The sequence below is a fragment of the Epinephelus moara genome, chromosome 24 (genome assembly GCF_006386435.1).
Source record: "Epinephelus moara isolate mb chromosome 24, YSFRI_EMoa_1.0, whole genome shotgun sequence".
In the NCBI taxonomy this organism is placed as follows: Eukaryota; Metazoa; Chordata; class Actinopteri; order Perciformes; family Serranidae; genus Epinephelus; species Epinephelus moara.
In genome coordinates, this window is record NC_065529.1 from 13007807 (window position 1) to 13024854 (window position 17048).

Here is a 17048-nt window from a genome sequence, read left to right on the forward strand (position 1 = left end):
CAAACATTTCGCACATGTGTTAATGTTGAAGATGGAGTTATTATTGTGGGCAGAGAACCTTTAGTTTCAGTTGCTGATTTAGTCTTTTTCTCCTGACATATCAGTACAGTGCAGTGACTCATATTGTAGATATATTAGCCTATGTTTGTCACCATGGCAGCGTCACTGCAATTGCAATTGGTCTAATAAGTCAGTGGGGGTGTGACGTCAATAACAGCGTTTGAAAAGTAGGTTTGTGTTACACAGATGTTATGCATCAGAAGCTCCCCTGCAATACCGGGGCGATTTTATTTATTTATTTTAAAACGAAATGAACGTGAAGATTGTTAATATAGGGGTTTACGAGCAGCACTTGAAGGAGGCATGATGCTGCGCGCGTAATGGATTTCCCCAGCACTGCTGCTTATCGGGGACCAGGAGCTGCAGCTGCAGCAGCCCAACCACATTAAGATCTGCTCCACCACTTGATGCCGGTGACCTTGGCTAACGGTGATTCCGCCACTCAGTCTTGCATTTTGCTTCTCTATTCACCATGGCATCCTCGGATGGGCTGGAGGAGGATTGCGTGTTGCAGCGGGGAAGATCTCAGAGTGACCCGAGCAGCATCACCGAGGTCCGCTTGGGGGAAGCGCACAGAGCAGGTAAGAGGAGAGGGGGGGAGAGGAGGTGGGGGGCTGAACGCATGTTGGACATCTGTCATCTGCTCGTTAGGTTGTGCTTTTGGCAGGTGCTTGAATAGGAAACACATCACGATGTCGGGGCTCGCCCGCAGCCGATCCCATCCGCGGTGATCCCTTTCCATTTGTATGCAACAAACGTAGGTTGTGTTGTAAACGTGCGTCATTTACTATCCGCTACATATAATCATTGCTGTGCTGTGCTGTGGGCCTTATATATGAAATTGTTCCATTAATACTGGATGAATCAAGGAAAACTGTGTCATGCAACATAACCCAGGAGATGTTGTCCAACTGGTGTCATACCAGTTAAATGTATGTCTTTTCAGTGGTATAGTCATTTTATATCAATAATAACATGCATTGATTTCCTGATTCAGGGCTTTTGCAGACTCATATGCTTACTTACAGTGTCATGTTATCTGGTCTCATCCCTTGCCTAGTTTATTACTCTCCATATAATCAAGCTGCATTGACAACCCTAAACAAACCCATAGCTGTCAGTTAGGCCCGCCTGCAGTTGATGCCATTAGTGCAATGAAAACCAGCACATCAAAACTGAATGTCCTCTATGTATGTTTTAGGATCCTGTTTTTGTATTTGTGTACTTGCAGCATGGGAAGATAGGATGTAACCTGCCATCACACATGGACTGCAGTATGTTGAGTTAAAGCTGATGAGAGTGCTGGTTGTGTATTTGGTTGTTTCCATGGTGATCCAAATGGCAGAAGGCAGCACTTGGCTCTCCAACTGTGAGCCGACATGGTGTTTGTCTGCTCCACTTACTGATCTTTTTTTTTTTTTTCCTTGTTCAATGCCTTCGGTGATGTACAGCAGCCAGCCATTCAAAGTGAAATGCCACTTAGACTGTGAATCGTGTTTATTTGCGAGATGGGATTCACATTTCCACTGGGAATCGCTGGGCCGGCATTCACTGCTGCTGAACAGCTCCCGAGCAGCAGTCCGAAGGTGTACTGTTTTGAAAGGTATTGAACAGTGGATCGATATGAAAGCGTGATAAATCACTCATTTTCACTTGCAGGCCCTTGATGTTTGCCAGCAGTCATTACCTACGTACTGTAGATTCAACCGGTCACATGACAGAGTGTCAGCAGAAAAAGTGATGAGTTGATACTGTACAGCTGTTGTATCTGTACAAATAAGGGGCTCAGTTACTGAATCACAGTCTGACGTGTGCAGGGGTTGCAGTATAATACATGAGACAGGATTCTTGGCTTCGTATTATAGCACACATATTGAGCTACACTTTCATTTTCACTTGTGTGTGATGTTACAGTCTGTTTGAACATCAGAGCATTTGACAGGGCCAGCTATCTTTAGATATGAGGGCGACAGCGATACTGCAAGAAGGATCTTCAAGTTCTCTTGGATATTGCTGTGTTCATGCCCTCGAATCCAGTTCTTGTCACGTTGTCGTTGTTGTTATGGTTACATAATAGCGTTGGTGTATGTGCAACCCTGAGACAACACTTGCAGGATTGTCCTGTGATATACTGTTCATTACCGTGTTAGGCTTAACATCAAATTCACCCAGATCCCCCCCTAAAGCACCGTAACAGATTTTATCTAAGGCTGACGTTTCCTGTGCAGCTTCAGGCAGACATGGCTCGGGCAATGCAGCACTGAAAACCCGCCTGCCCTCCCCCCACCCCTCCATCCCCTCTGCTTGGTGCTAACCCTTTCGTAGCCCTGGCACCCCTACTGCAGTTTTGGTACTGGCACTTGAAGAATTGTCTCCAGTAAAGGGCAGGGAAGGGGGAGTGGCAGATCTCTGGTGGTGGCATTATCATGGCACCCAGCTGGGCAATGTCACAGTGAATCAGCTGCACAATTGACAGGATTTAAGATACAAATGACCTCCTCCTTCTATCGTGATGCTTTGATAATGATGCAAGCATTTTGTCTATGGCACGTAGCCACAACCAAAACAGAAAAATCTCTTGTCATTTGTGCAGACTCAGTACTTTTAAGGTTCTCATACTGCTCATCCCAGAGTCGTCTGAACACTGTGGACTCTGATTTAACCTGAATACATGTTTCACAGAATTGACACTGCTTTGCTGTACCAGCTAGAAACAGCAGACGGAGAACAGAACAATGCGCTATGGATTAAAATCTCTTTATATGGCCTACTATAGTTTCATTTTGAGCATGTGATAAGCACTTTGTTCAGCGCATACAGGTTACAGTACATTACTAGCTGTGTTAGGAATAATGCGGAACAGCAAGTGCAGCCAAGACAGTTTAGCCCAAAGGTGGAACTCGTGCTGCATTCAAATTTTTGGCATATGCAGTCATTGGCAAAGTGGATATTCATTACTTTCATCAGGAGAGAGACGGCGCGGGTGCAATGTGACACTTAACATGCCTTCAAACAGAACTTGGCAGAATGACTCAAATTTATCCAACTTCTACAGTCTGCTGGCAGTGAAGGCAAGTGTGATTTTTAAAATGAAGCCAAATTGATGTATCCACATTAGTTTATGCACCTACCCAATTCTTTCATCAAGCAACAATGTTATAGCCATACAAGATATACCCAATAAATGGGTTTGGCTTTGAGTGAACTCACAGTTGTAGTCAATATCTAATGTGTAATTTGTCAGTTTTAGCAAAGTATCCTGGATCTGCTTTGACCTGAACTTAAAGCTGCACTAATCAATATTTTTATGGTGTCTGCTAGGTGCAAGCCTGGAGGGGGTCATTTGTTTGGTCGTGTGTGTGTGTTTGTGTGAGTGTGTGTACCTTGTCTGTCAGCAACTAATCTCTCACACTACTGGACCAATCAGCCTAATATTTTGTGTACCCATTTATGACTCTGTGCTCAAGGATCTCTTGGGATTTTGGTGATTCAGAGTTGTCGAGGAACTGGCTTCACTGACTGTTTTATACCATCATTGTGTGCTGACTCCTAACTTTCTCATGTTGGTAGTAGGGGCCGCAAATTTTTCAGAAATTGGCACAGCTAAAAACAACAAACCTTAACCCACCTTATTGCAGGCCACATTTCGCCTTTGTTGTGGCTCAAAAACTGACAAACTAACTCAAAAAGGCTGGTCTCATTTTAAACTGGAGTATCTGCAGATTAATTCCATTCCTGATATGTTATGATCCAAGGTTAGGCACAATACAGAATGAATAAGTCAATTCTTTCGTCTTTGCTTCCATCTTGACCATGAGAGAACCAGAAGGGACAATTTCACCAGGCGCAGGTGCCCCGCGGTCTGGCTGTTAAGGCTGCAACCTGGTTTTGAGCCATCCACCATGCGTTATTCGCATTGTTTCTTATCACAGCAAGCAGTTGTTTTCAGTGAAAAAGCTTTGAAAAACCAGTTACATTATCTGCACAGTACAAAACAGCAGACAAAGTTAGACTAGCTTGCGAACAAGTTAGCCATAGCAACTTTATGTGTTGTTGCATTTCTCAAAGGTGGCCAAATAAAATCAGTTAATGCAGGCTGAAAGGAAAAGAAATTAAGGATATGATAAAATTGTACTCAACAAGTTAGTTGCTAAGATCTGGGAATTATCTTTTAGCAAGTTTAGCAGTTGGATAACTGGACGGGCTGTAAGAAAAAAAAACACATTTAGACAAAAACGTAAAATCACTACCCAATCTTCCTGTTTTAACTTTCACCTACCATTCTTACCTTGGAAACACAGCAAGTGGTGGCAAATGCAGCCTGCAGCAAGCTGCCATGCAATGGCAATGAAATGTGGCATTTGATTATGTGGCAAACTGAAACCAAACTAAAGTTGGGGCTTGTTTACCTTTAAGTGGCGAACTGTGGCCAGAGAATACCCACAGCCAATCAGTAAGCAGAGCCCTGTGACTCCTGTGACATGTTGACCTATGTTACAAAAAATTTCCTCCCACCTGAAACACATGAACACGCCTCCTGGCCACAGAAAAATGTAATTAGTGAGGTGAGCCATACTTTGCCGCTGCTTGATGTATTTTTGGTGTTACAGTGGTTGTGTGCACACAATTTGATGACGCAACAAGAGATTATTGGTCACAATTCAGGTGCATTCACTTTCAGTTTTACATCCAAATAATAGTGTACCTCGATAAGTATGATTTACAGCTAGAAATGATGGCCAAAACAACAAAAGCAAGACTCATTAGTCGTACTGAAGTGGAATTTCCTAAATTTCCTTTGCATGAAATGAAATAGTAGAAATGAATAGTACATAGAATGGATGTTTCTTTTTTATTGTCAAAATGTGCACATTTAAGGTATTTTGACAACAAGTAGGCTTCTATGGTAAAGTCCTGGCAATTATTGACACCCTGATGTTAGAGAGTCGCCTGAACACAGCATCAAACTGGGGGTATCTTTTATGATGCATATAAATAGAAATGATCGAGGCGCCTGCAGGAGTCTCTTCTCTAGCTCCCTTCATCTCCCTATTTGAGCTGGTGCTGTTGCACTAATCTGACATGCTGCTCTAACATGAAAGGCTTTCTCCCTGGACTGCTCTGCTGTCCTCCAACCGCTACACACCCTCCACCACCATCGCCGCCGCATCCACACCTCTTAGCTACTGATAGGCATCAGTTTAGTCCTCTCTTTCAGTCAGAGGAGGCAGAGGGGGCCTGATGAGGAGATTAGGACTCCTTTTATTTGATTCAGGGTGCCTCATGTTTTATTAATCAGGAAGCCTATACATGAGCCAGTTTGTCTCATTCCATATTCAGAGCTGTGATTGAACAGAGAGAATAGCAAACCTGGCACCTGGCAGCTCACTCCTACATGCATGTTCAGCTCCGCATGGAACATGTGCAAAATCTCTTCACAGCTACATGAGTCATTTCACACTAAGAGATCTGATGAAAGGTGTGCACAGCCGGTATTAGAAAAAAATAACAAAGCAATGTCCCTTCCATTGTACACAGTTGTTTCTATGGAAATTTCAGCTTTAAAAAATTTGGCTATTGATCATGTCATAAAGGTGACTAAATCCACAGCATTGGCCGAGCTCATTGAAAATGTATTCTAGTGTTGTAATTTTTGTTAACACTCCATGAAAAGCACCATAACAGAATTGGTAAGAGGCTGAGGGTGTAGCTCTGGATACTGTTGAGGGTCCAACGGCGGATCTGACATCTCTGGACCCCAAGTCTGTCCGCCAATGGGAAAAGAGTAGGCCCCCATGCATGGAGTGTGTGACTTGCTTTACCAAAGCAATGTACAAGTTTTTGTATGATTTATGTCATCGTATAAAAGCAATACAGGAATACTTTTATGGTTTATTTAACTCCTAATGCTCTGTTAGAGGGTAACAGTCATGTGACCTTGGCACAAACTAGAGTTGACGGCCATGCTAGAGGCTTTGTGAGGCTGTCTTAAGGCACAGTGGTGCTTAGGGATGAATGCAAAATTTAGCATGCTCACAATGACAGTGCTAAGCAGGTATAATGTTCACCGTCTTAGGTAAGCACGTAAGCCTGCTAATAATGACTACATACCACAAAAAAAGTATATCTGAGACTGACAGGCTATTGTGACCTCATGGTCAGATGCAAAGTCAAGAGCAGTGTGTAACAGTGGTGTTTGGACCTAACTGCAGCAAACAGATGAACACTTTGTAATGAGGTTTACTGTGACAGCTCAGCAGGTACAGTGCAGGGCAAGTTAACAGTCCACAATACAATCCAACTCTCTAGCAAAGTCCCTTCACAGAGTCTTTGGCAGCCCGGCTGGTTTGGCAGGCCGAACTGGGCTGAGAGGCAGGTGAGTGAGCAGGGGTGCTAGCCCAACAACAAACACCGTTCAGTTCAACAGCAGGCAACGGTACTGGGGAGGAGCAGGCAGGGGACGCAGTCAAGGAGGCAGAAAATCTGGAACCAGGTAAATAAATAGTCCAAACATACGAACCAGCAGGGAGCAGGCAGAGGGCAGTTCGGGCCAGGTGGAAGGTGGGGGAGCGAAGTACTAACAGGACGCAGAAACAATGGCACCACAGGAAACCACAGGTAAGCCCACTGAAACACTCACGCTGTAGTGTCATTGTCAGATGAAACGCCAAGCAGCCAAAGGCAAACAGGAACCAAGGATGCGGAAGCAGGTCTTGTGGTCAGGGACAAAAGGCTGAGGTGTTTACTGGGCATCAGACGAAGCAGACACGTTAGAGGCAGGCAGGGTCCACAACAGGAAATCAGTATGGAATAATGTGATGGAGAGTCTTGCATGAGTGGCGAAGAACAATTTGGCAAGGAGTGACTAAGGGGCTGAGGTATATGTACTGTATGAGGAACAGATGAACCGAGTTGGCTTGATCATTTGGACAAGGTAGACAGAAAGGAGCGGGAAAAGTATAGATAGGTGATTGGTTGGAAGGTAGGCATGGCAGAGAGGCAGGATGAGTGACTGTGCGTGCAGAATAGAGCTGGTGACCAGGAATGCAAAGCTGTGACACAGTACCAAAGTGATTGCAGTTCAAAAAACAAGTAGCTAATGTGAACCTTGTGGTGGCAACACAAGAAAAGTCAGGGGATCACCAAATCAATAGTATTTATCTTTGGGGGAACATGTATGTCTGCACAGAATTTCATTGCAGTGCCCTCCAAACGTAAGCTAATGTGCTGTTAAAGATTAGCTTCAGGGTTGGTTGTCCGCACTCACCTTTGCTGAGAGGTAAATCCAGTCGCAGCAGCCCCACACAGGTCATGTTTGCAGGGGTGTTGCTAGTATTTTGAGTGTCTTAGGCTAGACCTCTGTCAGGGGCTTCATGTGCACTTTATATCAACCAGGATGGATTTATTTTGGTAACTTAGTATTTATTTTGCACCCAGCACACTACAAGACAGTGCATTTTCTTTCAACCTGATAAACAGGATTAAATCCCTAAATGAAAGAATGAAGAAAGAAAGATCAGATAACAGCTAATGGAAGTGACATACCTTGTGCCAAGACATTAAGTCTGCAGTGTGGACCCTCTTGAAAATAGCAAGCCTAGATGAGTCTGGAGAATTGATGAAAGACATATTAAACACCTGCCTGCTAGGAGAGGTCTAAAAATGCTGCTAAGTGGGATCAAGAGCAGTTGAAAGTGAATCAGTGGGTGAAATTGCCACAAGAGGGCTCTACTTGGCAGATAGATAGATGTTGCATAAATGAGGTAAGCTGTCACTGTCACAGCGAGTCCGGCACTGCAGTCACCAGACCTCTCACACAGAATAGGGACAAATGGTCTTTCCAAGGTCATGCTGCATATAGAGTGGGGAAGCACAGAGACTTTCTCAGGATTACTCAGCAATATACTGCAAGGTTTCAGAGGAGTTGGAATAGACTTAAGTGGGAAGTGCTTTAAGTGAATAGTCACTTACTGTCAAATCAACCCTCAGACTGTGAGACAGGGATGAACACTGTGCAGGCAGCTTCGAAATATTTTGAAATTCAATCAGAGGAGGTTAAAACGTAAAACTCCACATAGGAAACCAAACTTTGCTTAACTTCATACCCCTCTGTGGGTATTTTTAGAGCTGATGCAACTCCTCAGAGTTTTTTGGATCTCATGTCATCTCATTTCAAAAGTAGAGCATCGGAAAGCAGTGATGAAGGATTTAGCATAGACAGCATGGTGATGATGAATGTGGAGCATTGCAGAAGTGATATGACTAATCTAGGACTACAGATGAGAATGTGACTTTGCTGAGACGGTAATAGGTTGTTCCATCAGTGAGTTTTACCCTTGAGTCTTTGGTGCAGCATTGATTCTTTTTTTATTAGCTGGCCAAGACTCAGTGGTACACTGGCTAATTCAAAAGCACCTCCTTTTTTTTTTGTGCCAACTCATCTCGCATGCCATTATGCACTATGCTGAGACGTCCCCAGGTCCCACTGACTACAGGGCCCTGGGGAGCAGCACAGAGGCAGGACAAAACATGACATCACCCTCCACCAATGAAATAAAAGGACATTAACATCACTATGTAGGGGACTCATACTGTAGGTACAGGGGCACAGCAAGAATTTTAGAAATACTGAGATCACGAGTCCAAATTCACCCAACAAAACCCCATCAACATATTTTTTTAATCGAATCCCCAACCAAAGTCTTAAACTTTCCACCCATTTATTTGTTCATTTAATGGGGGACTCCGCTGATTTCATTAAAGTGATGTAAAAAAGAAAAAAGTCGTATAAAGCCTTTTGTGGTTCCAGATGGAGCAGAAGAATTGACTCTAGTGATGTCACTTGAGTCATTGTCGGTTGGAGCTGAAGACTTCAAGTTTGGAAATGAAACTCATGAAGGAAATATCTGATTGTTTGGCTGCTAAATGCTCCACTATGTTCACCAGCTAGTCAAGTTTTCAAGTTTTTTATTGTCATATGCACAACAGTTAAGAGTTGGGTTTCCATCCACCTATTTTTGTTTGCATAAAACGAAACGCTAGAAATTCGCAAAAAGTTTTTACACTTGGAGGGGGTGGAAAAGTCAGTGTATCGATATTAGCCGATCGATCGATATATTAAAATGCAACTTTTGGCAATGGAAACAGATTTAGTGAATAAACGATGGCGTAGGCTACCGGATCCTACTTCTACTTCACACACACACCTGTGTGAACTTAGAGAGAGGTAATTAGTCCAGTGTCAGGTGAGTGTATTTCACAGCTTACCTGAATAGACTGGACGTGTTGAATACCGCTGCATCATGTGCGCTGCCTGGTGTACCAACACAGACATCACGGCATTATGTAGGCTATGCTGACAACGCTGATATGAGTGTGATGAGAGCTCTCGCAATAGCCAAGAAGTTCCCAAGGAACCTCTCCATCTCGTTGTAGTCATGGATGTGCCGGTAATTGCATTTTTATTTTTATTTTTCACGAGAAGCGCCACCTACTGCTCGACCTGTTGACTCCCAATACTCGTAAAACAATAATGAATGGAAACGTGCATAAATTCGCATTTTCTTTTGCGCATTTTCACAAAATTCGCTTAAAATTTGCAATACATTTGGATGGAAACCCAGTTACAGAGAAGCAGTGGTTGGGAATGAAAATATTAGATCTCAGGCTCCCACCAACCACCAGAGCTGCACCCTTAAAAGATTCAAAGCATCAGTTTAAGACTCCTCAGTTGACATAGATTCTTCAAGTCAAGCTGTTGTATTTTGTGTGTGTGTGTGTGTGTATGTTTGTGTGTGTGTGTGTGTGTGTGTGGTGTCACTCGGTGTACTTCTGGTGACGTTTCAGTGCAAAGTGAGTGCTCCTTGCTGTCATGCTGCTTTCCAGTACAGGCAACTGCAGACCCAGACCTGGGGTGAGCCTGACAGAGACAGAGGCAGCTGCCCAGCGCCACTTAATGTGAGCACACCGATTGGCTAACCCAGTCGTCAATCATGTTGTAAAATCCCAGTTTTATAGCAATAATTCACTAATTAAAACCAAACTTATCAGAAAATCGAACACTTGAACATACAGCAATGTGATTAAAACTACCCTCAATAACAGAAGCCATCTTTGGGAAAATTTTATTTGATGTGTACTGTGAGTTATTAAATTGGCTCATGGAGGGGGCAGGGTTTATGACCTATACTGCAACCAGACACCAGGGGGTGAATGAGATATTTTGGCATCACTTTTGGGGAGCTGTCATGTCATTCATGACATTGCTTAAACACAAGAACACAAATTGGCTTCATTATAACTTGCAAGATTCACAGACTGACTTGTCTTTTGCTGGACACATTTTCCTATGACATTTTACATTGTATAAATTAGGCTAGCAGCGAGCAGAGCTTTTCTCTAGGATAAATCGCATACAGGACTTAAAATGCAGATCTGCAGTAAATTTCCACTCATTTAGCAAGCGCTGTAGTTAACTTATTCAATTTAGTTTCATCCACAGGTCTGTGGCAGTAGTGCTTTGCTGGCTTTGGTGATTTGTTTGCTCGCTGACACCAGCCTTATTAGCTGCACCTGTTGCTCAGCTAGTCGGTTGTAGCTCAAACCAGAAGTACTTCTGTGATAATTTATTTCCATTTGACAAGATGCATTTTACTTTTGACTTGTCAGCTGAGCCATCTGGGAGTTTTTAAAAGTGAAAGGAGCCATTTAAAAGCACAGTGGTGTAGTGTTGTCACAATACCAAAATCTTTGTTTCGGTACCAATACCAATATGAATTTCGATACTTTTCAATACTCTTCGGTACTTTTCCTAAGGAAAAGTCCTTTTGTGATACATCCTTTAGAACAATAAATAGTAGGGGTGTAACGGTACCAAAAAAATCTTGGTTCAGTCAGTACCTCGGTACGGACGTCACGGTTTGGTAACTCAAATGTCCCACCAAGTTTGTGTTGTCTCGTGTTGTCTCCCTTTGCGAGGCAGACTTTCTCTTGTCTTTTTTCACATGCACCAGCTGTGAATGTTGATACAGGTGTTGTCATACACACCACTTGTGCAATCTGTGCTCCAATAGGAACAAGAAAGGCGTTTGTGTGCATAAAAGAGTAAAATAAATTAACTAAATTAATGAATTGAATCAATTTCAAAGTACCGGTATTTTCCAAATGCAGTATAGTACCGTTTGGAATACTCTAGTACCGCGGTACTATTTTAGTACCGGTATACCGTGCAACACTACAGTGGTGTCATTATTTTTTGTCACAGGCAGCTTGACTACAAGTAAGGGTGCACTGAAGAGACAAATACTGACAGGCCTAGTATTATACAAACATATCTATATCTATATATATATATATATACATATATATGTGTGTGTGTGTGTGTGTGTGTGTGTGTGCATACAGATATTTACATAGGTTGTAAAACAGTAATGTGAATATAAAATGATAGCATACAGTGTTTTTGGTTTAGCATATTCGCTGAATGGCAGGTATGGTGATCATCCATATCCGTCATCTCATCATCAACAATTTTCATTACACGTGATCCATTGTTACTATAAAGATTTTGTTTATAGTGGCTTTAAGAGCTGGGAGCAGGCCATTGAAATGTGCCTCAGTTTGATTGAGGTTCAGAAATCATATCTTCTTAGCTTCTCAGTGTGAGGGATCCTACGTGAACACACTAATTACTGCCAAATTTAGAACAGTTGTAGTTAATTCAGTTTTCTGTTATTGTCAGGGTTTAGCAACACAATCAGAATCTGTTGGTGGGTTGTTTGGTCAGTGTCAAATCTTACCAATCAACACCCACATAGTCCTGATGAAGCAGATTAGCTGAGTTATGTGTTAAACTCTCAATAAATATATTTTGTATCTGTTGCTAATTTACTCATGAATAATTAATGTAGAGAAATACTCAAGATTTGGAGCCAAGTTTTAGGGTCTTGAACCTCATATACTCCATACCTCCCTACGATGCCCCATAGAAGTTGTATACATTATCTGAAAGCTGGGAACCTGAAGATGAATTTGAGATGCAGCCTAGCAGGGTTTATCAACTTTTTTTACTCTTACATATGTAATAATCATTGTGTTTTGGTTAGGCCTATTCAGACTTGGACAATGGAAGTATATGAAGACCATTTCCCTGTCTCATAAATTGTTGCAGCAATTTTTGGTTTGACAGCATGTGTAACACACATTTTGTGCTAAATTTACAGCCTCTGAAAGACTGTAATATCGTCCGGGAACGCCAGCATCCCTGCAGAGTGGACAAGGTTAAATACAGAAGTACGGAAAAACATGAATAAAAGAATGGTTATGATTTTGAGTTTGAAATGAAAATCCTGAGAAATAGTGGGGCTTTTCACATGATGGCAGTCAGCTTATAGGCTGGTACCAAATCATCCTCAAAATGTGCTACTATCATACATTTTCTGAATCACGGTTAAATTATCTGAAATTCCAGGATGTAATTAGCATGATGTGTAATAATGTGCTAATTCTGTCTCAAGGCTGGTTTTCCTTTTCAGAGAACACAGATAAAAATGAATATAGAAAGATAGTCTTTGTCTCCATGTAAGGGCTTGATGAACGACAGCAAAAACAGAAATGGTGAAGTGCACTACCCCCTCCCCCACTACACACGAACGAACACACACACACCGCCTCCCTTCCCCCAACAACTAAACAATCTTGAATCTCCAAATAACAACCATGTCACACATATTGTAAGACTTAAAAAATGCTGTTCTGGTGTGTTCACGGCCTCCACAATACAGGCCACATTAAAAAGAGAGCAGTGCTGAAGCCATGGCCAAAGAGATGAAAGGCTTGTTGCTTGTGTTTACTGCTCTGCATGTAATCCACAGCCAACTTACTGTTTCTCTCTCCAAGCAGACCTTTGCTTTCATGCTCCATTGTGCTTTCTATGTCCATGATTTGTACTTGAGTAACGCTGCCTTTATGAATTTAAATGGATGTCACTCTGCATGTCACACGTTTGTAGTAACTCCTGGGGGTGAATGTGCACCTGTAATGATATGCTTCATTTTTAGACAGAAAGACAGTTTACTATGTGTGCAGCAGAGGCAGAGATCTACCCAGCAACTGAGCAAGGCATGTTGGGGAGAGCTACTTGACTTAAGCTGTCAGCCATTCACACATAATGTATCTTTTATGAATGTTTCATGTGCTGACCTAATTCCTTTCAGAGCCGAGTAAAAAGCAATATGCTGCACACGAGAACACAGCAGGGCATCCAGCTGATCCTTTAGACATCCTCATCCCACAACAAGGGGATAGGCAGGGCCAGGCAAATGGAAACAGAGCTGTGATATGATCACTTGGATGCCCTGGAAAGGCAAGAATAAAGGCTCTAGACCACCCCAGCTGAGTTATTTTTAGTCATTTGTTTTAACGAAAATCTCCTCTGCATCCTACTGAGAAAGGGAGTAGAAACAGCCTAGTGAGAGCTTTATCACAAAAAGAGATATTTTGCTCTGTGTGGCAGATGTAATTAAAGCAAACGCTTAAGCCCAGAGTAGCCATGGAGAGCCTGATCACTGACAGACTTGAATCTCTCAGCAGTGTAAAAGAAGGACGAGGAGGAGGAGGAGGGGTGGAGGGGGCAGCAGCTGCAAAAATCTGCTGAAACTGGTCGGTGGATTTTAAGCCCTTAGAAGTAAAAATGAAAGCTACTAATCAGCACCGAACGGCTGTTGTGATGTGACTCGAGCTAACCCAGTGAAATGCATGCAATTAAAAAGTATGGCTGTTTAGAGGGAGCCAAAACACAGACATGGACTGTTATCTGTTCTACAAACAGATTGCTTACTCTCTAGTTTCCTTCCAACCAGCCTCGCTTGTTCAAATATGGTATACATTTAAATTAGAGGTCGATGGATGATGGAATTCTTAAAGTCTAATTTAATAATGATAGTTTGAAACAGGCAACAGCCAGTAGATGATTAATCGGCGGTCAAGGGAGAAGATTAATGTAAATAAATGTTAAAATGAAGAACAATACACATAGACACAGTCACACAGCAGAAGGGACCTGCTTTCTCTGGAACTGTACCCACTGATCAGCCATTGTTGCTCATTTTAACCCAGCAGCAATCTCTGGGCTAAAGAGTGACGCCAACACAGAAGTCCCAAAGACACCCATGTTAAAATGCCCAACTTAACATAATTTTGGTCTCAATAGCTGATTTCAACATTCATGACAACTGTAGGGGTGGTGAATTTTTCTAACACACCCGTTTGCATTTTATTAATGCTTTAAGTTGCACATAATTAAGGGTGGCTGCTTTGAGTGACAGGCTGTCTGCCGATAGTGTCCTTGACTTCTCAGTTAGGTCCAACCCTCACTTCTCCACGACGCCAGCTTCTCATTCAAATATGGTCACTTCTGGCTCCAAAATACCGATATAGTGACGGCCAAAATGCTGAATTTAAGGCTTCAGTAAGTAAGTCCACAAGCCAATAGGTGATGTTGTGGGTAGCTGCGTCTATTATTTTGACAGTCTATGGCTCTAACACAACCCTTCCCTCTTTAGCTCTGGTCTGGGATGTAAATCCCCACGTGACTGATGGAGGCTGCGCAGCCATCGGCCACCATCAGTTGCAAAACTTCCTGTCTGCGCCAATTAATTGGCCAAACCAATAAATCAGTCGACCCTTAGTTTACATTTACATGATAAGCACCTCTAGCTGTTAGGAATGCCACGGTAAGGAAATATTGCTGCCATTTAGTAAACTCTCGACCCCACTTTTTGCAAGAAAAGATATGGGTCGATGACACTCAATATCTGTAGAGCAGGGGCTGCAATTATATGAGGGTGGCCATGGCCCCCCCTTGGAGGTGCCACTGTTTGCAAGGTAATGAGAAAGAACTGATTTTGTTGTGTATTTTGGAAGACTTGTTGGACAGTAATTGCTAGCAATTATGATAATGAATGAATTGTTTAAGTCATTTATCAGGCAGGAGACACCTGCTGGTTGAGCCTCTCAGATGTCTGATAATTGTAATATAATTGTATATAATTGTAAACAGAATATGTCTTTGGAATTTGGAGTGTTGGTTCTAAAAAACAAGCAATCTGAGGACGTCACCTTGGGTTCTGCACAATTGTTTTGGGCATTTTTCAGGATTTTATGACACTCTATAAACATAAATATAAATTGATTAATCAAATCAACAGGGTACGTTCCTGCAATGCAAGCACCAAATCTGACATGAAGAAAACCTCGGCCTCCTCCAAACCTTTAAACATCCCCTTCAGAGGAATCCCACAGACTATTTTGTTTGCAGCTCACACACTCTACGCAGTGGAGGCTGTGTCTTCCCTACTGCTTCAGTCTCCTATCTGTCACTATGACACTGCATTGGCATGTAGGCTGTGGCTGTACCTGATGAATGATTCAGCAGATTTAAAGGGGTACAGCACTAAAGTGGAGCAGCAGCAGGGTTTATGAACTCAACATTTCTGTTTTTAAACTGGCAGCACCGTCGAAATGCAATGCCTGTTCAGGAGTTAAATGTCAGACACATCATGAAAACACAGTCGCCCTCCCAATTACTGCCTGTGGAGTGGCTCTGAGCCTTACATGACATCCTGGGCTACAGTCTTTAGATTGTAGCCTTAATACTGATTTTTTTTGCCACTTTTGAATTACTGTATTTGATGATGTAAAATCTGCTGTGTCGTACACAAATCGTTGGTAGTGGTCCCTGCCATGGATGACTACCTACAGTTCATCACAGAGCAGAAACATGCAGAGTAACACCTCACATTGTTTGTGTACTGCTGTCGCATTCATAATTTATTACATAGCTCAAGGTCTGAAGGTGAATCAAGCTTTATATAATTCTAGCATAATGACCTTTAGATTCTAACTCCATAAACACACCACAGAGTATGTTTATGTTTATTTTTTGGGATTACTGATATCTGTAGCTGTGTGCCACCATTATCCAGCTATCTAAGGTTTAACTTAACCCCAAGGAACAGCTGGTTAAAAACAAAAAGCAATAATATCATAGCAACATGGGAGATTAATCTGACATCACAGACAGTAAAGCAACATGGATCACAATATGATGTGGCAGCAGGAGGTAAACAAACAGGGATGACAAGCAAGTAAGTGAATGCTTATTTGAAAAAAATGACTTGGCCACATGGTGCAGGCAGGCAGAACGATGGGACAGCAGCAAATACTGTGTGTGTGCAGTGTAGGAAATTTAAGAAATATTTGGGGGACAACTTTTGCACCTTCTGTTAAAAAATTGGGTCATTTTGTAGGGAACCTAAAAATAGTAGTTGCTGTTTATAATGTGAAGTGGACCCAGATTAAAATTCATAATCACCAACTTGTGCCAACATGAGTAAATAAAAAGCAAACTGTGAAGAAATTTGTGACTATGAAGAAGTGTTTGTGTTTAATAAGAATGTTTAGTTTGTGCACTGGCATGTAGTGGACATGAGAAGCATCAGTGCCCTTTGCACTGTAGTATGCTTTATTTTGGAGGCTCCTGACTGTCTGGAAGATAATTGTTCGACTTTGTTGATGCACACACATGCTTTGACTCTTATCTGGTGATGTGAATGACGTGGGAAAGACACTGTTTCAGGCTGAAATTATTGTTCTTTAAGGTTTTGGTATGACTGTCCGTGCATGCTGTATCAAGATCTTCTCTGATATCAGAGTTGTGTTGTAATTAAACTTATATATTCAAGTAAGAACAACTAAGGCTGTATTTAGTCTATTTTATTATTCATCAAAATGAAGATTGATGAGAGTACAAGCTTTTCCACATCACATATTGCTGTTTCAGAGAGAACAATGCAGTCATCATGTGTATGGAGTGGCATTTCTATGTGTAGAAGAAAGCAGGAGACAGTTTTAACTATTTAGGCTTTTATTTAACTCTTAATTGTATATGTATAATGCATTACTTTATAACTCAGTTGAACACTTCAAAA

General features: G+C 42.1%; 1 protein-coding gene across 3 annotated transcripts in view; it reads left to right on the forward strand.

Moving 5' to 3' along the window:
- The first annotated feature begins 366 nt into the window (after window positions 1–366).
- phactr3b (phosphatase and actin regulator 3b) overlaps window positions 367–17048 on the forward strand; it is a 66908-nt gene continuing 50226 nt past the window's right edge. The window contains exon 1 of one of the 3 annotated variants that reach the window (XM_050038440.1): window positions 367–641. In XM_050038440.1, coding sequence (XP_049894397.1) covers window positions 533–641 — 109 coding nt within the window. In that variant the 5' untranslated portion in view covers window positions 367–532. The remainder of the gene's footprint in view (window positions 642–17048) is intronic. The other 2 variants (XM_050038438.1, XM_050038437.1) reach the window with 2 other exon arrangements.